This window comes from Suncus etruscus, chromosome 19 (genome assembly GCF_024139225.1).
Source record: "Suncus etruscus isolate mSunEtr1 chromosome 19, mSunEtr1.pri.cur, whole genome shotgun sequence".
NCBI classification, from domain to species: domain Eukaryota; kingdom Metazoa; phylum Chordata; class Mammalia; order Eulipotyphla; family Soricidae; genus Suncus; species Suncus etruscus.
Window position 1 is genome coordinate 27,531,988 of NC_064866.1, and position 26,910 is coordinate 27,558,897.

At 41.5% G+C, this 26,910-nt stretch overlaps 1 protein-coding gene and 1 pseudogene across 1 annotated transcript in view; both read right to left on the bottom strand.

Moving 5' to 3' along the window:
- WDR47 (WD repeat domain 47) overlaps window positions 1-7,284 on the bottom strand; it is a 47,197-nt gene extending 39,913 nt beyond the window's left edge. The window contains 2 exon segments of the mRNA XM_049765670.1: window positions 855-938; window positions 7,122-7,284. Coding sequence (XP_049621627.1) covers window positions 855-938; window positions 7,122-7,279 — 242 coding nt within the window. The 5' untranslated portion in view covers window positions 7,280-7,284.
- LOC125997865 (uncharacterized) lies at window positions 6,208-6,550 on the bottom strand (annotated as a pseudogene).
- Window positions 7,285-26,910: the final 19,626 nt, after the last annotated feature.

Here is a 26,910-nt window from a genome sequence, read left to right on the forward strand (position 1 = left end):
GCAGGCTCAGGGGACCATGTGGGATGCCGGGATTCAAACCACCAACCTTCTGCATGCAAGGCAAAAGTCTCGCCTCCATTCTATCTCTCCGGCCCCATATGTATGTCTTGATAAGGAAGCCGCGCACTGCCTGGTGTATACTTATCACCCCCTCCATAAAAACAGAAATATTATACAGAACATCAATAACATTTGAATATTTAAACCCAAAAATTAATAATTCAATATATTCTCCTGCGTATCTTTAAAACATAACAATACTGTGTTATGTTTCTTCAGAACTACTTCAAACAATGATTTTTCTTTTTTTTGGGGGGGGGGCCCACACCACCGTTACTCCTGGCTGTCTGCTCAGAAATAGCTCCTGGCAGGCACGGGGGACCATATGGGACACTGGGATTCGAACCAACCACCTTTGATCCTGGATCGGCTGCTTGCAAGGCAAACGCCACTGTGCTATCTCTCCATTTTTGTTTTTGTTTTTGTTTTTTCTTTTTTTTTAAAATGATTTTTCTGATCTTTGTAGAACAGTAGTAGTGGTGCTAGGGATTATGCTAGAGAGGGTTCACCAAGGATATAAGCTGTGCCAGGAATCTAACAGGACCTCACATATGCAAGAAATATGTTCTATCATTTGAGATACAATCTGAGCCCCTTTGTAACTTTTTGTATAGACATTAGTGACCAGTTGATTTTTTTGTCATATTTTCAACTATATACAACCACATGCTCCAATATGATGGGAGCAAGTGTATAATTTTGTTTCCTAGGAAACCTGTTTCCTTTTATTTTTATTTATCGTTCTACTAAGGTTCTATCAATGAAAGATGCCGCCTCTTCATATTACATCTTACCTTTTTTTGTCAAATTTTTCCATACATTCTAGAGGTTGAATGAACTGAAGAACTTCGTCCCACTGACCATCAAGGATTAGTTGCCTAAAAAAAAGAAAATCCATAGTTGTCATCAAATTGGAGTCGCACTAATTAACAGCAGACTAGATAATTAGAAAGCATTAATATTTCACAAAACACATGTGATTAACACTCCCAACCACTATAACATGACAAATTTTTTCCAGAACTGATTTATAATATCATATACAATCTAGAAAGATTTTATAAATCTACAGTTAATTCTCATACTAACATATATATTAGAGCAAGATCTATGTTTCATCTATGCAAAAACATTTGAATAAGTAAAAAAAGCTCCTTTTGGGGCCGGAGCAGTAGCGGTTCGATCCCCCAGCGTCCCATATGATCCCCCAACCCAGGAGCAATTTTTTTTTGTTTGTTTGTTTGTTTTTTGGACCACACCCGGCACTGCTCAGGGGTCACTCCTGGCTGTCTGCTCAGAAATAGCTCCTGGCAGGCTCAGGGGGCCATATGGGACACCAGGATTCGAACCAACCACCTTTGGTCCTGGATCGGCTGCTTGCAAGGCAAACACCGCTGTGCTATCTCTTCAGGCCCCAGGAGCAATTTTTGAGCACATAGCCAGGAGTAACCCCTGAGCATTACCAGGTGTGGCCAAAAAAAAAAAAAAAAAAGCTTCTTTATTTTCCTTTTAATCTTAAGTTTTAAAATTAATTAGGAATAGTTTATATGTGCTCCAGTTCCATTAATTTGTGCTATTCAACTGGGGATATAGTCAATGTCTGGGTTCATTTTTTGATGTCATAATTGAGAGTATTACTGGCATCCATTCAATATTGATGAAAAAAACTACAGGGGGCGGAGTGATGCTTGTTTGCTTTGCACATGGCTGACCTGGGACAGACCCAGGTTCAATCCCCGGCATCCCTTATGTTCCCTGAGCCTGCAAGGAGCAATTTCTGAGCACAGAGCCAGGAGTAACTCCTGAGCACCGACAAGTGTGGTCCCAAAACAAAACCAAAAAGCAACAACAACAACAAAAAAGCTAACTACTAGATATTCCACAATGCACCCAGAAAATCAACAAATTATCTGGCCCATGGGGCCGGGCGGTGGCGCTGGAGGTAAGCCTTGCCTGCGCTAACCTAGGACGGACCGCGGTTCGATCCCCCGGTGCCCCATATGGTCCCCCAAGAAGCCAGGAGCAACTTCTGAGCGCATAGCCAGGAGTAACCCCTGAGCGTCACAGGGTGTGGCCCAAAAACCAAAAAAAAAAAAAAAAAAAAAAAAAAATTATCTGGCCCAAAATGTTAATAACACCTAGATTGACAGATATTGCTCTAAATTGTGAATTCTAGAGCAAGAGAGACAGTACAGCAGGTAGTACACTTGCCTTGCACGTGCCAAAAATATGGGGTTCTATCCCCAAGACACCATATGGTCCTCAAAGGCCACCAGGAATAATCTCTGAGCTCAGAGACAAGAGTAAGCCTTGAGCACAGCTAGGTATGGCCAAAAGACAATAAATACATAAATAGTGAACTCTACATTTTTGAGGCATTTGACACTGAAGTTTATGTTTTAGGAACAAAATTGCACAAAAAAAAAAAAAAAAGAACAAAATTGCAAGGGTCAGAGTGATAGCACAGCAGTAGGACATTTGCCTTGCATGCACTGACCCAAACGGACCCAGGTATGATCCCCAGCATCCCATTTGGTCCCTGAGCCTGCCAGGAGTGATTTCTGAGTACAGAGCCAGGAGTAATCCCTGAGCACTACCGGCCCATAAATGAGAGAGAATGAGAGAGAGAGAGAGAGAGAGAGAGAGAGAGAGAGAGAGAGAGAGAGAGAGAGAGAGAGAGAGAGAGGAGAGAGAGGAGAGAGAGAGAAAGAGGAGAGAGAGAGAGAGAAGAGAGAGAGAGAGAGAGAATTGCAAGAAATAAATTTTATTTTGTTTTGTTTTGTTTTTAATTTGGCAACACTCAGCAGTGATGAGGAATTGACTGCTGCTCTATGATCAGGGTCATTCCTGGCAGTGCTTGAGGGACCATATGTGGTACTGGGATTAAACCCAGGTCAGCCAAATGCAAGGCAAGTACTCTACCCCCTATACTATCTCTCCTGCCCTAGGATCAGCTTTTACCCTGCACTACTGTAGGTTAAACTATGAGAATTTCTAGAAGTTACATGAAATTCTAATTTTTGTTTATCTTTTTATTTTGTTTTGGGGAAGGTCACACCTGGCAGTGCACAGAAATTACTCCTGGCAGATTAGGGGAACCATATGGAATGCCAGGCATTCAACCTGGGTTGGCCGAGTTTCAAGGCAAATGCTCTGCCTACTGTCCTATCCAGCCCTTTACGTATTTTTTTTTTTGGGGGGGGAGGAGGGTCACACCCGGCGGTGCTCAGTGATTACTCCTGGCTCTGCACTCAGAAATGACTCCTGGCAAGCTCAGGAGACCATATGGGATGCCAAGGGTCAAACTTGGATCAGTCCCAGGTTGGCTATGTGCAAAGTAAATGCCCTACCACTGTGCTATTGCTCCAGCTCCTCTTTGCTCATCTTTTATAATGGCAATTTCACTACTTGTTTAGAATAGTAGTAAAGAATGAATAGGAAAAAGGAAAAAAGAATGAATAGAAAGATTGTCATAGGATTACCAACTTTTGATTCTGTAATGAAGGGGTATTAATAAAAACAATCATAATTATATCAATTATTTTACAAAAGGACATTATAATATTTCAAACTATTAAAAAGAGCAAAATATTAAGGCCAGATCTTTATTTTGTTTTTGTTTTAGGTTTTTCTTTTTGTTTGTTTTTGGGTCACAATCAGCAGGCAGAGCTCAGGGGTTACTCCTGGCTCTATGCTCAGAAATCACTCCTGGTAGGCTCGGGGGACCATATGGGATGCTGGGATTCGAACCACCTCTTTCTGCATGCAAGGCAAATGCCCTACCTCCATGCTATCTCTCTGGCTCCAGGGCCAGCTCTTTATGATGAATATCTTTAATTTAGTGAAATCTTACTATTTCATAATTCTTTTATCTCACTCCATAAAACATTACAGATCTTCACAGGTTCCTGGAGAGAGATATTTGAGAGCCACTGCTAAATACCAGGAATAATAACAGAAGAGCAGGGGCCGGAACAGTGGCGCAAGCGGTTAGGCGTCTGCCTTGTACACACTAGCCTAGGACGGATCACGGTTCAATCACCTGGCATCCCATTTAGTCCCCCTAAGCCAGGAGCAATTTCCCAGGGCATAGCAAGGAGTAACCCCTGAGCATCACTGGGTGTGGCCCAAAAACCAAAATAAATAAATAAATAAATAATAGAAGAGCAGAACCAAAAAACACACACATACATCCCCCCCATAAAAACACACTGTTCAAGCAGATCATGACATTCTAGATAAACTCCCGGAGGCTGGACAACATTCATAACACCAAATATATAAGGCACAATTGGTTTAAATAAACACCCCCTCCTTTTTTACAAATTAGGAAGTTTCATGAAGTTAGGCTTTCCAAGTCACAAAAAGCCATACACTAAAGAATTTGTACTCCAATGTCACAGATATTTGGTATCTACCACATAAGCATATAACTATATTTCTGCCTGAAAATTTGGATTTTTCTTTTTCAATCCAATTCAAAATAAGATATATTTAGCTTTCTATTTGGCAAACACATTCATTCCATTTCACCCTGTAATTCCACCTTTAAGGTTATTATTCCACAGAAATACTGCAACATACAGAGAAAAAAAAGTCTTATGTATGAAAGATACTGAGCAGAGAATTTATTGAAGAAATATTGTTAGGGGCCGGAGAGATAGCATAGTGGTAGGGCATTTGCCTTGCATGCTGAAGGACGGTGGTTCGAATCCCGGCATCCCATATGGTCCCCTGAGCCTGCCAGGAGTGATTTCTGAGCATAGAGCCAGGAGTAGCCCCTGAGCCGGGTGTGACACAAAAACCAATAAATAAATAAATGAAAGAAATATTGTTAACAATTTAACTGTCTAGGGCACAGAGCAACAGTACAGCAGGTAAGGCATTTGCTTTGCATGCAGCCAACCCAGGTTACATGCCCAGAATCCCATAGGATTCCTCAAGCACTGCCAGGACTGACTCCTGCGCATAGAGCCTGAGCATATCCAAAAATAAAAAATAAAACATAGGGGCTGGAGAGATAGCATAGCGGTATGACATTTGCCACAGAAAGACTGTGGTTCGAATCCTGACATCCCATCTGGTCCTCCAAGCCTGCCAGGACTGATTTCTGAATGAAGAGCTAGGAGTAACCCCTGAGCGCTGCCAGGTATGACCCAAAAACAAACAAACAAAAAAAACACCCTATAATTTTACTGTCTACAGAAGAACATTAGGAAATTAAATACATTAAAAAGTTGAGTAAAAATCTGTAATAATAACCTTACATTACATTTTTTTTTCATTTTTGGGGCCACACCTGGCGACCTTCAGGGGTTATTCCTGGCTTTGCACTCAGAAATCACTCCTGGCAGGCTTGGGGGACCATGTGAGATGCCGGGGAATCAAACCCGGGTCTGTCCCAGTCGGCCACATGCAAGGCAAACACCCTACCCACTGTGCTACTGCTCCAGCCCGTTGCTTTTTCTATATTTCTGTCATGAATGTCTATACAATCAGTGGTTTGGGTTTTATTGGAACCAAAAACTGGCATTTCAAAAACACTTCTTTTATCTTTCTGAAATTTTTTCGTCTCAATTTGTAAATGTACCACAACTACAATAGAGTTTTGACTCTTTCTTTGGAGAAAAGTATTTTGTTTGTGTGGGGATAAAGATCAATCTTACAATATCACACATGAATGGTATTTACTTTGGGTTTATTTGGAGGGGAGAATAAAGCCAGAAGTGCTCCAGGGTTACTCCTGGCTCTATACTCAGGGGACTAGAAGGGATGCGGGAGAATAAACCTGGGTCAACCACAAGCAGGGCTAATGCTCTACCCACTCACTGTTCTATAGCTCCAGTCCCTTTGGGGTTGTTTGTTTGTCTGTATTAAGCCACACCTGACTGTGCTCAGGCTTACTCCCTCAACAGTGCTCAAGGACAGTATGTAGTGGCAGGGGCTAGACATTCAAGGCAAGCACCCTACTACTCTTCTATCTATCCAGTCCCATAGGCATGGCATTTGCGCACTAGTGAGCTATATCCCTTGGTCATGCTGCTTCTTTTGTTTTCTTTCCTTTTTGCAGAGATGGGATTTGAAACCAGATCCTCCACATGCTATTCTTTTTTTTGTTTGTTTGTTTTTTGTTTGTTTTTTAGTCAGTCTCCATAGAGATTGTCAAAAATTGCCAATGCCAACTGTATTTCAAGTTGTCACGGCGGGATATTGAGAAAAGTTTTTTTGTTTTGTTTTGTTTTTTTGGTTTTTAGGCCATACCCAGCATTGCTCAGGGGTTACTCCTGGCTGTCTGCTCAGAAATAGCTCCTGGCAGACATGGGGACCATATGGGACACCGGGATTCAAACCAACTACCTTTGGTCCTGGATCGGCTGCTTACAAGGCAAATGCCACTGTGCTATCTCTGGGCCCGGGAAAAGTTTTCAATTAGCAATAATTGCACCTTGGATACACCTCATTGGCTATGAAACGGCCACTGCGCAAAGCTCCACATGCTATTCTATGAGCCATATTCCCAGTCCTTGACTCTTGCTTTCACTTGTTTATTAGCTTATTTTTGGGGTCAGACCCTTCTATCCTCACAGGGTTAACTGCTGTTTCTGTGCTCAGGGATCACTCCTAGCAGTGTTCAGTGGATGATATGCAGTTCCAAGATTCTAACTATGGTCAAGGCTGGAGAGATGGCATGGAGGTAGGGCGTTTGTCTTGCATGCAGAAGGAGGTTCGAATCCCGGCATCCCATATGGCCTACCAGGAGCGATTTCTGAGCGTAGAGCCAGGAGTAACCCAAAAGCAAACAAACAAACAAACAAACAAAAAAGATTCTAACTATGATGAGCTCTGTATATGTGGCAAGCACGTAATTTAATCCCTGAACTATCTCTCTGGCCCATGGATCCCTAAACCTTCCTACAGAAAACATTATCTATAAAACATTTAAAGTTATCTTACATAACCTCAGAAATTAAAAAGTCCTACTCTATTGCACATACCATTTTATTAATACTAACATTTTTCTAAAAACATTATTAACATAGCAGACTAAATAAAATTCATACCTCAGGAAAAGCATATCATCTGAAAATAGGCCGTTGATGACTCCACTTTCCTTCTCAAGGGCCAACATACTAATGTGAAGCTTCTTTGAATTCAAGAAGTCTAAAATTAGTTTAATGATCTCAACCTCTTTTACATTCACTGTTTCTTCAGCCGTCATGTTGATAGCCTAAATGTTATGGAGAAAAAGCAAACCAAAATTAGTTTTATTGTCTTATTTCTAGGAACTAACTGTCCTATAAGTACAAATTTCTTGGAAATTTTTAGTACAGGCACTTTGAAATAAAATTACTTTAATATTTATTAACATAAAATTCATCTTTCGGGGGGGTGGGTCACATCCAGCGGTGCTCAGGGGTTACTCCTGGCTCTGGGCTCAGAAATCTCTCCTCCAGAGGCTGGGCGGTGGCGCTAAAGGTAAGGTGCCTGCCTTGCCTGCACTAGCCTTGGATGGACCGACCGCGGTTCGATCCCCCGGTGTCCCATATGGTCCCCCGTGCCTGCCAGGAGCAACTTCTGAGCACATAGCCAGGGTAACCCCTGAGCGTTACCGGGTGTGGCCCAAAAACCAAAAAAAAAAAAAAAAAAGAAATCTCTCCTGGCAGGCTTGGGGACCATATGAGATGCCGGGAATTGAACCCGGGTCCGTTCTGGGTTGGCTGTGTGCAAGGCAAATGGCTTACTGCTGTGCTATCACTCTGGCCCCAAAATTAATCTTTAAGTTGTGATAAAAGAATGCTGTTTCTTACAGTTCTGATGAGAAATATATATAATAATTATAACTTACATAAAATAGTCTATGGTTTACTTCAAAATAATATTGAAAAATGGGAGAGAAAAGCAGCTAAGATTAAAAAAAAAAAGTAGGTCTACTGAAGTGAAATGTTGCATAAATGAGGTCTATCTCTGTTATGGTCTAAAGCAGTAATCTCTCAACCTCTCAAACAAGGGACTAGATGACCCTTCATTAGTCCCCAATAAGATCTATAAAAACCACATGAATACCACCAGAAGTGATTTCTGAGAACACAGCCAGGAGTAAGCCCTGAAGTATGAGGTATCACCAACTGTGGCCCAAATATATTCCCTCAAAAATATTTTTCCCCTCCAGCAATTTATTTGCAAGGGGGTTCCTGTATCAGTAAACATGACTCTGATTTGATTGTGAAAATTCTCAGTTACTTCTTCCAGCAGCCATACTTGCATTTTCTGTCCTTTCTTCTAGTATTCCTATTATAGGGAATTTATTCCATTTAACATTATACTATACAAATACTGCTTTAAACCAGGGCACAAAGATAGTATATAACCATGTCATTTTTACCCCCAAATGCACCAATATAATATGGCACAGGCATATTATATTATGGCACAGGCACACAAAAATGGGGAAATCTTAAGTATAGAGACAAGCTCTAATCTAATATTATAATATGGCACAGGCACACAAAAATGGGGAAAATCTTAAGTATAGAGACAAGCTCTAATCTACTAGAGATAAGAACCCATAAATTTTATAATACTGGAGCGTCTCCCAATCTGAACATTTGTCATGGGGATTTAAACCTCATGGGAGTGAAAATGGATTGTCCATTCCTGAACCCCGGATCCCAACCTTAGAACTGACACAATATCCTGCAACAGCATCAAGAATCAAACTCTCCCCAGGAATTCCTAATGCCACTCTGGCACCAACTTGCAACAAACTAGGTTGATATGACATCCTGACAACAAGGAAACAGCAACAATTTAGTCTAAGGGCAGGTTGCCCTACCTCATTACCTAATGGTGAAATGATCAGATAACACTCTGTCCTTTCGATCTATGAAGAAAACAAGATCACTAATTATAGAAGACAACAACCATGACTGAACAAAACTTCTAGAACCATAAAGATTTTATCCTAGACTTTATTCTAGGACCTGTACAAAAACCAAGATCTCTAGAGAACTGACTTCGACAACCACAAATGAGCAGAATGTTTTCTGACACCATAAAAAAGAACTGGGAGTTCAATAATGAACAAGTCTGGGGCCTGTAGTTGATCCCATGACAGTATACTTCAAGGGTGGAAAAACCCTGTATCTCTTAGACCAAAGATTCTAATTTCCCCAATACTTACTATGCCTATGCAAAAAATAATAATAATATATATATATACACACACACATATATATATACATACACCCAAAAAAAAAAACCTTGCCACACCAGTCCCCCACTTCCTTTTTTTGTTTTTATTTGATTTGTTTTGTTTTTCTTTATCTTTTTTTTTTATGAATGCCACCAGAGTCTCTTCTTTTTTGTTATTTATTTAAACACCTTTATTACATACATGATTGTGTTTGGGTTTCAGTCATGTAAAGAACACCACCCATCACCAGTGCAACATTCCCATCACCCAATGTCCCTGTCTCCCTCCTCCCCACCCGACCCCCGCCTGTACTCTAAACAGGCTCTCCATTTCCCTCATACATTCTCATTTTTAGGACAGTTCAAAATGTAGTTATTTCTCTTACTAAACTCATCACTCTTTGTGGTGAGCTTCCTGAGGTGAGCTGGAACTTCCAGCTCTTTTCTCTTTTGTGTCTGAAAATTATTATTGCAAGAATGTCTTTCATTTTTCTTAAAACTCATAGATGAGTGAGACAATTCTGCATTTCTCTCTCTCTCTCTCTCTCTCTCTTTCTCTCTCTCTCTCTCTCTCTTATTTCACTCAGCATAATAGATTCCGTGTAGTTGTAGGCCTGTAGTTGATCCCATGACAGTATACTTCAAGGGTGGAGAAACCCTGTATCTCTTAGGCCAAAGATTCTAATTTCCCCAATACTTACTATGCCTATGAAAAAAAAAAAAAATATATATATACACACACACACACACACACACACATATACATACACCCAAAAAAAAACCTTGCCACACCAGCCCCCCACTTCCTTTTTTTGTTTTTATTTGATTTGTTTTGTTTTTCTTTATCTTTTTTTTTTTTTTTTGGTTTTTGATTTTTGGGCCACACCCAGTGATGCTCAGAGATTACTCCTGGCTAGGCACTCAGAAACAGCTCCTGGCTTGGGGGACCAAACCTTGGTCTGTCCTAGGTCAGCCACATACAAAGCAAACGCCTTATCGCTGCGCCACTGCTCCAGCCCCTTTTTTTTCTTTCTCTCCTTCCTTCCTTCCTTCTTCCTTCCTTCCTTTCTTTCCATTCTTTCTCTCTCTCTCCCTCCCTCCCTCCCTTCTTTCCTTCCTTCCTTCCTTCCTTCCTCCCTCCCTCCCTCCCTCTCTCTCTCTCTCTCTCTCTTTCTTTCTTTCTTCTTTTAAATGTATAGTCATAGCTTCTAGACAGGAGTTCCTCTGTCTAGCACAGAGCCAAGAGAAACCCCTGAGCACCATTAGGTGTGACCCAAAAAACAAAACCAAAACAAAACAAAAAAATTACTTTAGGGGCCAGAGAGATAGCATGGAGGTAAGGCGTTTGCCTTTCATGCTGAAGGTCATCGGTTCGAATCCCGGCATCCCATATGGTCCCCTGTGCCTGCCAGGAGCAATTTCTGAGCATGGAGCCAGGAGTAACCCCTGAGAACTGCCAGATGTGACCCAAAAACCACACACACACACACACACACACACACACACACACACACACACACACAAAAAACTTTAATTCTGGGCCTCAGCTGTGTTTTTTTTATACTACAAAAATTATTTTGTTTTGTTTTGGTATTTGGGGGTGGGGGTGGGTCACACCTGTTGGCGGTCTGGGTTACTCCTGGCTCTGCACTCAGAAGCCACTCCTGGCAGGCACAGGGGACCATATGGGATGCCAGGATTCAAACCAGTACATCCTGGATCAGCTGCTTGCAAGGCCAATGCCCTACTGCTGTGCTATCTCTCCAGCTCAAAAAATTCTTTTAAGAAAATTTTCTTCTCTTCCTTATTCGTATCAGTTATTTTGTCTTTGAGGTCATTGATTCGAGTTTCAGTTTCTTTCCATTCATCTGTCATGTCTGACTACAGTATTTCTTTTCTGGCTCTGTACTCTGGAATCAATCTGAGTGATGCTTGGAGAGCCATATGAGGTACCAAGAATCAAAACAGGGTTGGTTCTCTGGCAAGCAAACATCTCATCTCATTCATCTATCTCTCCAATAAGGACATTCACACCTCAGAAAACAGATACAAAACATTCTTCATGCTTTGAATTTCCCTCTGCTTCAAAGCGAATCACCTACCTACCTTCAGTTCACTTGTTCAATGAATTGTTTTGTTTTATTTTGGAGCCACAGCCAGAGGTGCTCAGGCGTTACTCCTGACTCTGCACTCAGAAATCACTCCTGGTATATGGGATGCCAGGGACCAAACTTGGGTCGGCCTTGTGCAAGGCAAACCTCCTAAACTGCTGTTTTTTGCCCCTGTTCAGTAATTTTGTCCAAAAAGGGGGGGGGGGCCAAAAAAATCGTATTTCCACTCAGTAAATGCTTTTTTCTTGTGGTTTTAAGCACATGGACAGTTCTCAGGCTTACTCCTGACTCTGCATTCGGGGAATACTCCTGACAAGCTCAGGGGACCAGATGGGTACAGGGATCAAACCCAGATCAGTCATTTCTATAATAAATGCCCTACTGATTATTCCAATTCTCTGACTCCACCACTCAATGGTATTCAGTGAGGACAGAGAGTAGGTTCAATCCACTGCTCTCCATGTGGTCCTCAAGTCCCCACCAGGAATGAACCAGAGATAGGAATTTATATATTCAAAAGTGTGATTTATATACATGTCACATTATATAAATCATATATTATAAATGTATATATGGCATTTCAGAACTATTTCCCAGTAGTTACTCTACTGATTATAGTCTTTTCAGCAATCCGTAAATCTTACAGATAATTCTTTGGGGGGGGGGGGTTTGGGCCACACCCAGTGAGGCTCAGGGTTTACTCCTGGCTAAGCGCTCAGAAATCACTCCTGGGCCCGGAGATATAGCACAGCGGCGTTTGCCTTGCAAGCAGCCGATCCAAGACCAAAGGTGGTTGGTTCGAATCCCGGTGTCCCATATGGTCCCCCGTGCCTGCCAGGAACTATTTCTGAGCAGACAGCCAGGAGTAACCCCTGAGCAACGCCGGGTGTGGCCCCCAAAAAAAGAAATCACTCCTGGCCTGGAAGGCAAACACCTTACCTCCATGGCCATCTCTCCAGGCCCTACAGATAATTCTTAATAGCAAAAGAATGGTTTTTACTAATTTAACTCAGAGAACTGTGTTCCCCTTCATCTCTTATTTTATGTTCGTGTTTTGTTTTGGTTTGGTTTTTGGGCCACACCCAGTGGTGCTCAGGGGTGACTCCTGGCTTTGTGCTCAGAAATCCCTCCTGGCAGGGCGTTTGCTTTACATGTAGAAGGACAGTGATTCGAATCCCAGCATCCCATATGGTCCCGCGAGTCTGCAGGAGCGATTTCTGAGCGTAGAGCTAAGAGTAACCCGAGTGCTGCCAGGTATGACCCAAAAACAAAAAATAAAAAATCATTAAGTGGAGGGAGTGTACAGCAGGTAAGGGCTGAAGAGATAGTACAAGGGTATAGCCCCAAAAAGTCAAAAATGTAAAAATTAAAAAGTACAGCAAGTAGAGCACTTACCTTACACACAGCTAACCAGCATTCAATCCCCAGCATCCCATATAACCCCTAAATCCACTATTAATAAGCCACGAGTACAGAATGCAGTCTAAGCCCCGAGCAGTGAAGGATGTGGCCCAAAATTCAAACAAAATTAATAAATTACAAGTACCATACTGTCATAATTTCGAGCCAAGGAAGCCTAAACAGACAGGAGTAACCCAAGTACCACTGGTGTGGCACCAAAATAAAACAAAAAAAGAACTTAAAAGAATGAGAAATTCTTTTCTTTTTGTTTTTGTTTTGTTTTATTTTATTACACCTACCACTCACTAATTAGGGATTAAACTCTTACTCTTAGCTTTGCACTCAGGGATCACTTCTGGCAGGTTTGGGGGACCAGGCGAGGTGCCCAAGATCAAACCTGAGGGCAAATCTCTGTCTGACCCTAGAAGTAAATTCTTTTTTTTTTTTAATATATATATATATATATATATATATATATATATTTTTTTTTGTGTGTGTGGTTTTTGGGTCACACCCAGCAATGCTCAGGAGTTTTTCCTGGCTCCGTGCTCAGAAATTTTTCCTGGCAGGCACGGGGTACCATATGGGACGCCGGGATTTGAACCGATGACCTTCTGCATGAAAGGTAAACGCCTTACCTCCATGCTATCTCTCCAGCCCCTTTTTTAATTTTTTTTTTTTTTTTTTTTTTTTTTGGTTTTTGGGCCACACCCTGTGACGCTCAGGGGTTACTCCTAGCTATGCGCTCAGAAGTTGCTCCTGGCTTCTTGGGGGACCATATGGGACGCCGGGGGATCGAACCGCGGTTCGTCCTAGGCTAGCGCAGGCAAGGCAGGCACCTTACCTCCAGTGCCACTGCCCGGCCCCTTAATATATTTTTTATTTAAGTAACATGATCATAGTTGGGTTACAGTCATAACCAGAACATCCCCCTTCACCAGTGTAACATTACCCCCTCCCCCTTCCCATCCCCGGCCTGTATTCGAGACAGGCATTCTACTACAGTAATTTGTTTTTAAGTTCAGTTAGTTGTATTTTTTTTTCCTTAAAGGATAAGAATAAAAAAAATATAGTAAAGGTGGTAGTGGCAATCGCCGTTGTTTGCATAGGTCCAGAAAAATGGAAAAAAGGAAAAAAAATCCTTGACCTGATTACAAAAAGGCCTCACCCCAGAAGTTTATTGGCATAAGACCGACTCTAGGTTCTAGGCATATCAGTCCGTCCAACTCGAGTCATTCTCCAGGTCCTGGTGAAACTTTTTCACACTTTAGCTATTGTTGGTATTAGATTCTTACATTTAAAGACTCTGGATTCTGTGCATTTCTTTCAGCGATGTCAGGCTGATGTGGAGATTCCTCTAGTTTCAGCATACCATTAAATGCGGAGCGATCTGCCCTGTATACAGACTGTTGCTGAGTCGTCTGGGTGTTGGGAGCACTCTTTGGAGTAAGTCAATGCCAAAGTAGTGGCTTCCCTGGTAGAGGCTTGGATCCTGGTAATGTTATAGACAATTGTGGTTGTTTCCATAGATGGTATCCATTGTTCAGGTGTGTGTGGGCGATGCCCATTCTTCTGAGGCCTGAGCCAAATCAGTATGCCAATGTTCAGGGTAAAAGGCCTAATTACATTACCAAATATGTGTTCCCATCTCTATTAGATAAGAACTTGTTTGCATATGTATTATTTTCCCATTTTAATGTACCTATGCAAAAGAGAAGCAATGCCACAATATATTGTTGGTGCATCTGGGGGCCGACGAATAAAGTCCAACATTCCCTGTAACTTGGTTCAAACATGAAATCTATACAGAGATACTCTAGAAGTAAATTCTTATAAATACATGTTTTATACTACATTTACATTCAAAATTTGAACTTATATATCTATTGTTAGGTAAGGACATATTAAAAAGCTTATCTTAACTAATCTAAAATTGTTCCAGGTATTTTAATTACTTTTTTTAAGACATAGGTTTTAATTTCAGACTGAAATTCCCAGCAGAAAAGTATGGTATTTTAATCACATAACCCAGAATTTTAATTCCTATAAAATCTACAGCTATTTGATACAATATAAAACATAGGCACAATATATCTTAGAATTATTTTGTTTGTTCATTTGTTTGTTTTGGGGTCATTCCCAGTTATGCTAAGGATTTATCTCTAGTGCTATGCTTAGGAATCAAGCATCCTGGAGGCTCTCATGAAACCTGGAATGCCGGGTACTGAATTAGAATCAGCTACATGCAGGGCAATTAACTAAAAATTCTGCACCGTTTCTTCAACCCTCAGTTATTCTTTTTGTTTTGTTTTGTTTTTGGGTCACACCCAGTGACACTCAGGGGTTACTACTGGCTATGCTATGCACTCAGAAATCGCTCCTGGCTTGGGGGACCATATGGGACACTGCGGATTAAACAGAGGTCCGTCCTGGATCAGCCGTGTGAAAGACCAATGCCCTACCACTGCACTATCACTCCAGCACTTCATCAATTATTTTAATTTACCTTCTGAAATTGTGAATAGTTTCTTGGTCTAAATATTAAGTTATCTGGGGACTGGAGAGATAGAGACAGATAATAATATATATTATGATATATAATAATATTATTACTATTTATATATATAAATTGGGCTTACAGCTATATCCGTCGGCACTCGGGTTATTCCTGGCTCTGCACTTAGAAATTGCTCCTGGCAGACTCAGGGGACCACATAGGATGCCAGGGATCTAACCCAGGCCCATCCCAGACTCATCCCGTGTCTGTCCCGGGTCGGCCATGTGTAACGCAAAAGCCCTACCGCTGTGCTATCACTCTGGCCCCTCCTTCTGTATATTTAAAATTTTATAATATGGTAATATTACCAATGTCTCAAAATGTTTAATAAATATAAGTAAAACATTTTTAAGTAAAGCATTTCTAATTGCAAAGTACTTATGCAATTTCCAACTACAAATTGGAGAAAATTACTAATGTAATGAATATTTTTGTTATGCATTTAAGAAATTAACATATTAGTATAATTTGCACCTTCCTCTTAACCCAAGACCTACTCTAATATCTGACTGAAATCTAATCAATCTCTACATAAAAGTACTTATGTTCTTTCCATATGTAAACCCCAAAATAAAATTAAAACATTTACTGTACAACTAAAAATATATACCAAACAACCATCCGGGGTTGGTCATGTGCAAGGCAAAATGCCCTACCGCTGTGCTACATCTCCAGCCCCAGTTGTTTCAACTTTCAAACTGTTAGAAATTTGGTCAGTTGATACTGATCAACAGTTTGTTAAGAACATATATTATAGGGCTGGAGAGATAGCATGGAGGTAAGGCATTTGCCTTGCCTTCAGAAGGACGGTGGTTCAAATTCTGGCATCCCATATGGTCCCCCGAGCCTGCCAGGAGCGATTTCTGAGCATAGAGCCAGGAGTGAGCCCTGAGTGCTGCTGGTGTGACCCCAAAACCAAAAAAAAAAAAAAAAAAACGAACATATATTATAGAGCATGCCTGTTCAATAGGGGGAGAACTAGAAAATAATTACATGACTTATTGATTTCATCATACAAGACAAGCAAAGGGGCCGGAGAGATAGCATGGAGGTAAGGCGTTTGCCTTTCATGCAGAAGGTCATCGGTTCGAATCCCGGCGTCCCATATGGTCCCCTGTGCCTGCCAGGAGCAATTTCTGAGCATGGAGCCAGGAGTAACCCCTGAGCACTGCCGGGTGTGACCCAAAAAGCCACAAAAAAATAAAAGACAAGCAGAAAAGCACCCACTTCTCCAAGAACATTGTACCAGGCATCTTTGTGAAAAACTTTTGTTTCCTTCATCCTGAAAAGTCTTTCTCCAGCAGTCAACAGTGGCTGTGTACATTTCAGTTCTCTGTATTAAGACTATTTTATCATGTAGCAACACTGTCAAATGCATAAAAACTCAATCCATTCACACTGTGACAGGCTGTACAATCATCCAGCTGAGGAAAATGTTAGATTCCTGAGATCTGGAAGCTTTCCTGTTGCAGTGACACAGTTACTGAAGTAGGCAGCTCAGTAGATGATAATTCTCTGCTCAGCCATATTAAAGCCAGGGTACAGGCCCTTAATCCATCAGACTTAAAGAGATTTTAACCAGACCATCATTGCCATCTTTGAATTCTCTTTTGAGCTCAGCTTTATTCACATCAGCTGCTAGACAGGAAAAATCAAAAAAGGGTATAAAGGACATGGTCCCAGTAGGAGGCACTGCCAGAGTCTCTGCAAAGTAGCTTCAAAACTTGCTCTTCATGTCCACACCACCCAGAAAAAAAATGCTTGTATTATCATGACGGCCAAATTGAGGGACCTGTCAAAACTGAGCCCAAAGAACACTACATCACTAGCCCCAGCACAGGACTGTCCAGTCAACTCAACAGATTAACTATTGCTGATGTGCTCCTCCATCTGGGGCCTTCCCCTTCCCCGTATGCACTGAAGGGAACAACAAAACAAAGAAAAAAAGAAGGTAAAAACCACATACTTTCAGATTCAGGCTGGGGGGGACCAGGTGGTATGAGGGGTCAAGCCAAGATCAATCACATGTGAAGCAAGAGCTTTACTTAACCCATATATTACTGCTCTAGTCCTACAGTCATTTTTCATCAATTTTTCATCACTTCTCTAAAACTTGGTTTGTACAACTTGCCAATAACTTGTCAATTCTTCATTACTTCCTATTTGGGGGAGGGGGGGAATGTCACACCAAGGAGCGCTCAGGGGTTACTCCTGGCTCTACAATCAGACATCGCTCCTGGCAGGCTCGGGGGACCATATGGGATGCTGGGACTCGAACCACCGTCCTTCTGCATGCAAGGCAAATGCCCTACATTCATGCTATCTCTCCGGCTTCCTCTTCCTTAAATATTTGGGTGCCTTATCTGGTTAGACAAGAAATGTATAGTCTGTGGAAAGCGAAGGGTATTTAAAGTTATGTTTTAGTAAATATTGTGTAATTATTTTTATTCTGTCTTTCTTTGGTCTTTTACAAACTTTCAGTAGAGCTATGACTTACATTATCTGCATTACAACAGAATTACCAGCACTATCCATGGTGCATGTAGGTAGATTATAAACTCATGGCCTAGCATTCACAAGGCAAACATTTTTGTCACAACAACATATCTCCAAAATAAGACTTTTTAAGTCAACATGTCAGTATCAGAAACATGTAAGAAAATGTACTGAACCAGGAGTCATGAAAGCTTCAAAATACTGGAAAAAACATATATAAGCCAGAGCAAGAGTACAGGATAGATAGAGAAACCTGCACTCAGCCGCCCAGCCGACCAGGAACAATCCCTTTCAAATATGGTATCCAACTATCATCAGGAGTAATCCCTATGCACGGAGCCAGGAATAAAACATGAGCACTGCCAGGTATGCAAAACAAGACATGGGATAGAGTCCTTACTGCATAAGTATCTCTTTTCTTTTTTGAGGGGGTAAGAGGGGCTGGATCACACCCGGTGGTGCTCAGTGGTTACTCTTGCTCTGCACTCAGAAATTTGCTCCTGGTAGGCACAGGGGACCATATGGGATGCAGGGATTCGAACTACTGTCCGTCCTGGATTGGCTGTGTGCAAGGCAAACGCCCTACGACTGTGCTAATGCTCTGGCCCCCTGCATAAGCACCTACTGAATTTTATGTCCTGAATTCTATTTTGTTAGCATTTATATATTTAGCAACAGAAATGAGTTTGTTGGCACTTTAGTCCACTTTCATATTTATGACAGAATATTCAAATGCTTACTTTAGCATATGATCTGTTAACCGCTCCAAAAATGTTTCCAATGACTTAAGTGTTTACACACCCCACCTGTGAAAAGCAATCCACTATTGATGGTCAATAACCCATTTGTGTTTACAGCCTTTCCTAGCCCTTTATTGCTGACTGGATTTGGCAACTTGCTTCTACTCGGGATACAGCAGAAGGAGTAGGAAGTCACTCTAAAGAACTGCAATATCTGCCTTATGTAGGCATGTGCCCTCACTGACTACACACTGAGGGAAGCCAGCTGCCAAGTCAACAGGCAACCTAATGGAAAGAATCAGTGGCAAAGAACTGGGGGTGGCTCCAAGCAATAGTCAGTGAGGAACAGAAAGAAATCCTCAGTCTGACAGCCCACAACAGTAGAGGCCCATTTCCACCGAGTGTGGAAATTCAGTCTCCAAATGAGACTGGAAGCAGTGTGCCACTCAAGAGACTTACATCAGCAGCACCCGTTCCTGTGACCAGGTATCTGACCTTGGAAGCAGTAAGGTAAGTATTTGTTTTAAACTACTAAGTTTTGAGGTTGATTTGTTATATAAAAATATAATACATGGGGCCGGAGAGATAGCATGGAGGTAAGGCGTTTGCCTTTCATGCAGAAGGTCATCAGTTCAAATCCCAGCATCCCATATGGTCCCCCATGCCTGCCAGGAGCAATTTCTGAGCATGGAGCCAGAAATAACCCCTGAGCACCGCCAGGTATGACCCAAAAACCACACAAAAAAAAAATAAATAAAAAAAAATATATATATATATAAAATACATAACTTCTTCAGTTTTTCACAAGTATAAAAAGGTTTGATTCTATTTACTTTATTTCTTTTTTTTTTTGGTTTTTGGGCCACACCCGGTGATACTCAGGTGTTACTACTGGCTCTGCGCTCAGAAATAGATCCTGGCTTGGGGGACCATATGGGACACCAGGGGATCAAACCACAGCCATCCTAGACTAGTACGTGTAAGGCAAACGCCCTACCGCTTGCACCACCGCTCCGGCCTCAGATTCTGTTTATTTTCTTTTTTTTTTTTTTTTTTTTTTTTTTTTGGTTTTTGGGCCACACCCGGTGACGAGATTCTGTTTATTTTCTAATATGAACTGAAATCTATTTCTCTTTGACATTCATCTGGTTATGCCTTGAGTCTGCATAATTCAAATCTGTTATATTAAAATTTTTCACACATTTAAATTTGACAGTAGTCATGATTTTTCAATGACAGCTAAACCCTGAAAAACAGGAATTGAGCTGCATGTTTGAATTTTCTTGTAAATGTTGTACAAATATCGGGGAACCAGAGGATATACTGTGGATAGGGAGCTTGCCTTAAGTGGCCAACCCAGATTTGATCTCCAAAACCTGAAATGTTCCCCAAACATCACCAGAAATGATTGTGAGCGCAGAGAAAGATAGGAGTAAGCCCTAAGCACTGCTAGGTGTGGTCAAAAGAGAATAAAATAATAATAATAAATAATAATTTATTGAAAATAATAATAAAACACTTAACAGTAATTATAAACACATGTAGTTTGATTCCCAATATGACTTTTATGATTCTCAGTAACATTTTCATATAGATTACAATATATAACAGAAATAATACACAAAGTATGTGTTAACTATTTGTTATAGCTAATGCTTTCTGCTAACGAAAGGTTAAGTTTGTTTTTTTGTTGTTGTTGTTGTTTTTTGTTTTTGTTTTTGGTTTTTGGGCCACACCCGGTAACGCTCAGGGGTTACTCCTGGCTATGTGCTCAGAAGTTGCTCCTGGCTTGGGGGACCATATGGGACACCGGGGGATCGAACCTCGGTCTGTCCAAGACTAGCGCAGGCAAGGCAGGCACCTTACCTTTAGCGCCACCACCCGGCCCCGAAAGGTTAAGTTTTAAAGTGAAAGGTTTAAGTTTTAAAGTGAAAGCACAGCGGTAGGGTATTTGGCTTGCATGCAGCCCATCCAGGACAGATGGTGGTTTGAATACAGGCATCCCATATGGTCCACCACCACCACCACCACCACCCCGCCCCCGTCCCCACCCAGAGAATTTTCTGAGTGCAGAACCAGGAGTGACCACTGAGGATCGCCATGTGTGATCCAAAAAAAAAAAAAAAAAAGGTTTTAAAGTTTAAAGTAGCATAGTGATAGGGTGTTTGCCTTGCACACAGCCAACTCAGGACGGACCTGGGTTCAATCCTTGGCAATCCAAATGGTCCCCTAAGCCTGCCAGGAGTGATATCTTTCTTTCTTACTTTCTTTTTTAGGAGTGATTTCTGAGCAAAGAGCCAGGAGTAACCCCTGAGCACCATCAGGTGTGCCCCCCCCCAAAAAAAAGTTTAAATTATCTCCATTTCCTTGTGTTCTCTTTTAGTGTGTGTGTGTGTGTGTGTGTGTGTGTGTGTGTGTGTGTGTGTGTGTGTGTGTGTGTGTGTGTGTTTGGGGCCACACCCGGTAACGCTGAGTTACTCCTGGCTCCTTGCTCAGAAATCACTCGTGTGCGTGTGTGTGTGTGTGTGTGTGTGTGTGTGTGTGTGTGTGTGTGTGTTTGGGGCCACACCCGGTAACGCTGAGTTACTCCTGGCTCCTTGCTCAGAAATCACTCGTGTGTGTGTGTGTGTGTGTGTGTGTGTGTGTGTGTGTGTGTGTGTGTTTGGGGCCACACCCAGTAATGCTGGGTTACTCCTGGCTCCTTGCTCAGAAATCACTCGTGTGTGTGTGTGTGTGTGTGTGTGTGTGTGTGTGTGTGTGTGTGTGTGTGTTTGGGGCCACACCTGGTAACGCTGAGTTACTCCTGGCTCCTTGCTCAGAAATCACTCCTGGCAGACTCAGGAGATCTTATGGGATACTGGGGATCGAACCTGAATTCGTATGGGTCTGCTGAAACGCCCTACCGCTGTGCCATAGCTCCAGCCTTTCTTTTATTCTTGAATTAATGTTTTGTAGTTTTCTTTGTATAGGTCCTTCACCTCTTTAATTAAATTGACTCCAAAGTATTTGAGTTTGTGTGGACTGGAAGGATTAACATCATTTAAATGGCAATAGTGCCCAAAAACATTATTCAGATTTAATATAATCCCTCTAAGAAGACCCAGGACATTCTTCAAAGAAACGGATCAAACACTCCTGAAATTCATCTGGAACAATAAACACCCAAGAATAGCTAGAGCCACCCTTAGGGAAAAGAATATGTAGGCATCACCTTGCCCAACTCTAAATTGTACTACAAAGCAATAGTTATAAACCAGCATGGCATTGGAATAAAGACAGACCCTCAGATCAATGAAACCAGACTTAAATATTCAGAGAAAGCTCCCTTTGATAAAGGGGCAAGAAATGAAAAATGAGGCAAGGAAAGCCTATTCAATAAGTGGTATTGGAACAACTGGTCAGCCACATGCAAAAAAAAGTGAATTCGGACTTCCATCTAACACCATGCAGAAATGTCAAATCCACCTGCATATCAGACCCATAACTTATGTAGAACATACTTTTTTTGTTTGTTCTTGGGCCACACCCTGTGATGCTCAGGGGTTACTCCTAACTATGCACTCAGAAATCGCTCCTGGCTTGGAGGAACATATGGGACTCTGGGGATTGAACCCAGGTCCGTCCTAGGTCAGCCGTTTGCAAGAAAAACGTCCTACCACTGCACCACTGCTATGACCCTAGGACATAATTAAGGCATGTAGAAGAACATGTAGCTAAAAAACTCCTTAACATTGAGACCAAAGTCATCTTAAAGGAGGAAGCATCACTGTCCAAACAAGTGGAAGCAGAGATAAACAAATGGAACTGAGAAGAGTATTAAACTGAGAAGCTTCTGCACATCAAAGGAAATAGTGCCTAGGATACAGAAGCCACCTACAGAATGGGAAAAATTATTCACCCAATACCCATCAGATAAGGAGCTAATAACTAAGATATACAAGGTAATGACAGAACTTAACAAGAAAAAGCGGGCCCGGAGAGATAGCACAGCGGTGTTTGCCTTGCAAGCAGCCGATCCAGGACCAAAGGTGGTTGGTTTGAATCCCGGTGTCCCATATGGTCCCCCGTGCCTACCAGGAGTAACCCCTGAGCACCGCCGGGTGTGACCCAAAAACTAAAAAAAAAAAAAAAAAAAAAAAAACAAGAAAAAGCATGTAACCACATCAAAAAATGGGGAGAAGAAAAGAACAGACACTGCCTCAAAGAAGAAATAGAAATGGCCAAGAAGCACATGAAAAATATCCACATTGGGGCTGGAGTGATAGCACAGCAGGAGGGTATTTGCCTTGCACAAAGCCAACCAGGATGGATCCAGGTTCGGTCCCCTGCATCCCATATGGTCCCTAGATCAATCCATGCTTGGAGTGATTTCTGAGCACAGAGCCAGGATACCTTAGTGTCGATGGTGTGGCGCAAAAATAAACAAGCAAAAAAAAAAAATCTCCACATCACTAATCATTAGGGAGATGAGGTACCATCTCATGCCACAGAGAATGGCATACATCACAAAGAACAAGAACAATCAGTAGGGGCCGGGCGGTGGCGCAAGAGGTAAGGTGCCTGCCTTGCCTGCGCTAGCCTTGGACGGACCGCGGTTCGATCCCCCGGTGTCCCATATGGTCCCCCAAGCCAGGAGCAACTTCTGAGCGCATAGCCAGGAGTAACCCCTGAGCGTCAACGGGTGTGGCCCAAAAACCAAAAAAAAAAAAAAAAAAAAAGAACAATCAGTACTGGTGAGGCGTTGAAAGAAAGGAATTCTCATTCACTGCTGGTGGGAATGCCGTCTAGTCTAGCCTTTATGGAAAATATGGAGATATTCACCAAAAGATTGGAAATTGAACTCCCATATGATCCAGCTATACAACTCCTAGGAATATACCCTAGGAACACAAAAACACAATACAAAAATGCCTTCTGCACACCTATCTTCACTGCAGCACTATTTACAATAGACAGAATCTGGAAACAACCCAGATGCCTGACAACAGATGAGCGGCTAAAGAAACTGTGGAATATATACACAATGGAATACTATGCAGCTGTCAGGAAAAAGGAAGCCAAAATGCAATTTTCCTATACATGGATGGACATAGAAACTATAATGCTGAGTGAAATAAATCAGAGTGAGAGAGACAGACATAGAATAGTCTCACTCATCTATGGGATTTGAGAATAATAAAAGACATCATTGTAATAATACCCAGAGACCATAGACATGACCATACCTATGCTATGAAGCTTACTACAAAGAGTGGTGAGTGCAGTTACAAAAATAACTATACTGACAATCATCATGACAAATATAGTGAGTGAGAGAAGCAGACTGCCTGTCTCAAATACTAGTAGGAGGTGGGGAAGATGGTGATGGGACATTGGTGGTGGGAAGGTTGCACTGGTAAAGGGGGTGTTCTTGTTTTATAACTGAAACCCAACTACAAACATGTTTGTAATCATGGTGCTTAAATAAAGATATTATTTTAAAAAAGTTTAAAATAACATTTGGAGACTGTGCAGGGGTCTTCCACCCCAAAGCCTAAGGTGTTCAAATGCTAAAGCTTGAAAATAGTTTAAGGTTGGTATTATTTTTAACTTTAACAATACTTCACGTTAATATTAAATGTTAATGTTAAAAATAATACCAACCTTAAACTATTTCCAAGCTTTCAAAAAAATTTTAGATTATATTTATGCAATTACCATTATTTTTTCAGTAAATTATTCAATTGAATTACCATGAAATAATTACAAAGTTGTTCATCTTTGAATTTCAGTCATACAATGTCCAACACCTTCACCAATGAGATATTTGGTGGTAGAAAATATTTTTAAAATAGACTAAATAGAATTCCACTTTTAGGAGCCAGAGAGAAAGCACAGCAAGTAGGGAGTTTGCTTTGCACACAGCCACCCCAGATTCAATCTCTGGCATCCCATAACCCTGAGCCTGCCAGATTTAAATTCTGAGTGCAGTCAGGAGTAACCCCTGAGAGGCGCTGGGCATGGCCCAAAAACAAACCAAAAAGAGTTTCAATTTTAGGCTTTAAAGAGTAGTATGGCAGGGAAGGGGCCTGTGTTGTATGTGACTAACCTAGGTTCAATCCCCAGTAGTCCACATGTCACACACACCCAGCCCTACCAGGACTGAAGACTGAGCACAGAGCAGGGAGTAACCCCCAAGCAAAACCAGGTCTGATTCAAAAGGGAAAAAAAAAAAAGGAAAAAAAAATTCACTTCATAGGGCTTGAGTGATAGCACAGCAGCAGGATTTTGCCTTGCACACAGCAGACCCAGAATGAACCCAGATTCAATTTCTGGTATTTCATATGGTCCCCCTAGCCTGCCAGGAAATCACCAGGTGATTCTGAGCACAGAGCCAGAAATAACACCTGAGCGACGACGGCTGTGGCCCAAAAACTAAATAAATAAATAAAACTGATTTGGTACTTAATAAATATAAATTTACCCTTCAATACTCAACTGTTAATAGCATTCTCAGGTACAAGTGCTGCTTTGCTTTCAAATAAAACATAAAAAGGACTTTGGAAGAAAATGTACCATATTTTTTAATATATTTTAAATGTAACTTTAGAATATTGGAAAGCTTTATTCAATCAGGTAAAATCATGTAGTGTTCAATAATATTCTGGTGAACAGGCACCTACAGTAATAAAACAATAGTGTGGATAGACTGCTGTGGGAAACTATACCATATACTTATGTAGTTATATTATATTGACTTTTAGACAATGATGAAAATTATCTGATGATGTAATTATAAAGCTTTACCTCTTCACTGAGCTACACATGACTATGCCAAAGATACCACATGAAACGGCCAGAGGAATATTGCAATGGCTTCAAGTACCTACCATGCAAGTATATGGTCACAAGTTCAAATTCCTTTTGTCTCAGGTACACTAAACACAATCCTAGTAGCTCTGCTTTTTGAATCTGCCAGTTACAAGGTATGAACTCCCTGGTACTACTACAAGCAATTGCTGGCTGCACAGCTATGTCTAAGGACCACAAAAAGGGATGTGACCCTAAATGAACACTGACTAAAAAGCTATGTGGAGGCCAGAGTGATAGCACAGCTTTAGGGTGTTTGCTTTGCACGTGGCCTACCTGGACGGACCCAGGTTCGATCCCGGGCATCCCATATGGTCGGTCCCCTGAGCTTGCCAGGAGCAATTTCTAAGCGCAGAGCCAAGAGTAATCCGAGTGCTACCAGGTGTGGCCCAAAAACAAAAAAAAAAAAAGAAAAGAATCAAAAAGGTATATGGAGCTGTAGGGTCAGGAAGTACAAATCTGGTGAGCACCCAGACATAACTTGTGTGCTTCAACATGTGTGAATCCTGGCAAACACTGAAAAGTAGTATAAACCTCAGTGAGCACTAGTCAATGATGTCAATACTACAACCTGATGTGAAAATCCCAGTGACCAATACAGCTAAAAAAAAAAAAAAAATATATATATATATATATATATATATATATATGGAAGCACCATAGCCAGCCTTATATGCAAACCCGTCATTCATGATAACAATATCAGCACTGAAAGGAAAGGAGGGGCACAGATGGCACAGGTAGGGGCCCTTGTATTAAGTATATTTCAAGCTAGCATTCCCAAGTGTTAGTACAGCGAGCAGAGTGCTTGACTGGCATGCAACCAACCAGGGTTCAATCCCCAGTATCCCGTGTGGTCTCCAAAACCCACCAATGATTCCTGAGCGTGGAACCAAGAGTAAGCCCTGAGCACCACCAGGAGTGGTCCCAAAACAGCAACAAAATATACTAGTAAAAGGAGACAGGAAAAGATATTAAAATTTACTATGTCAAACCTAATAAACATACCTTACCTAGGTAATCGTTACAACTCTCTAATTTCATTTTATTGATGACTACACTAATACTTAAAGACATACAGTATGTCTTTAATGTCTTTTTTTTTTTTTTTGGTTTTTGGGTCACACTCTGTACTCAGAAATCACTGCTGCAGGCTTGGGGAACAATATGGGATGCCGGGGATAGAATCCAGGTCTATCCCTGGTCGACAGGCAAATGCCCCACCACTGTGGTATCTCTCCAGCCTTGTTTTTAAAGTCTTAATGTCAAAGAGTAGGGGGCCGGGCGGTGGCGCTTGAGGTAAGGTGCCTGCCTTGCCTGCGCTAGCCAAGGAAAGGACCGCGGTTCGATCCCCTGGCGTCCCATATGGTCCCCCAAGCCAGGAGCGACTTCTGAGTGCATAGCCAGGAGTAACCCCTGAACGTCACTGGGTGTGGCCCAAAAAACCAAAAAAAAAAAAAAAAAAGAGTAATGCAATTATCTTTGAAGCAACAGTGGGTAACCA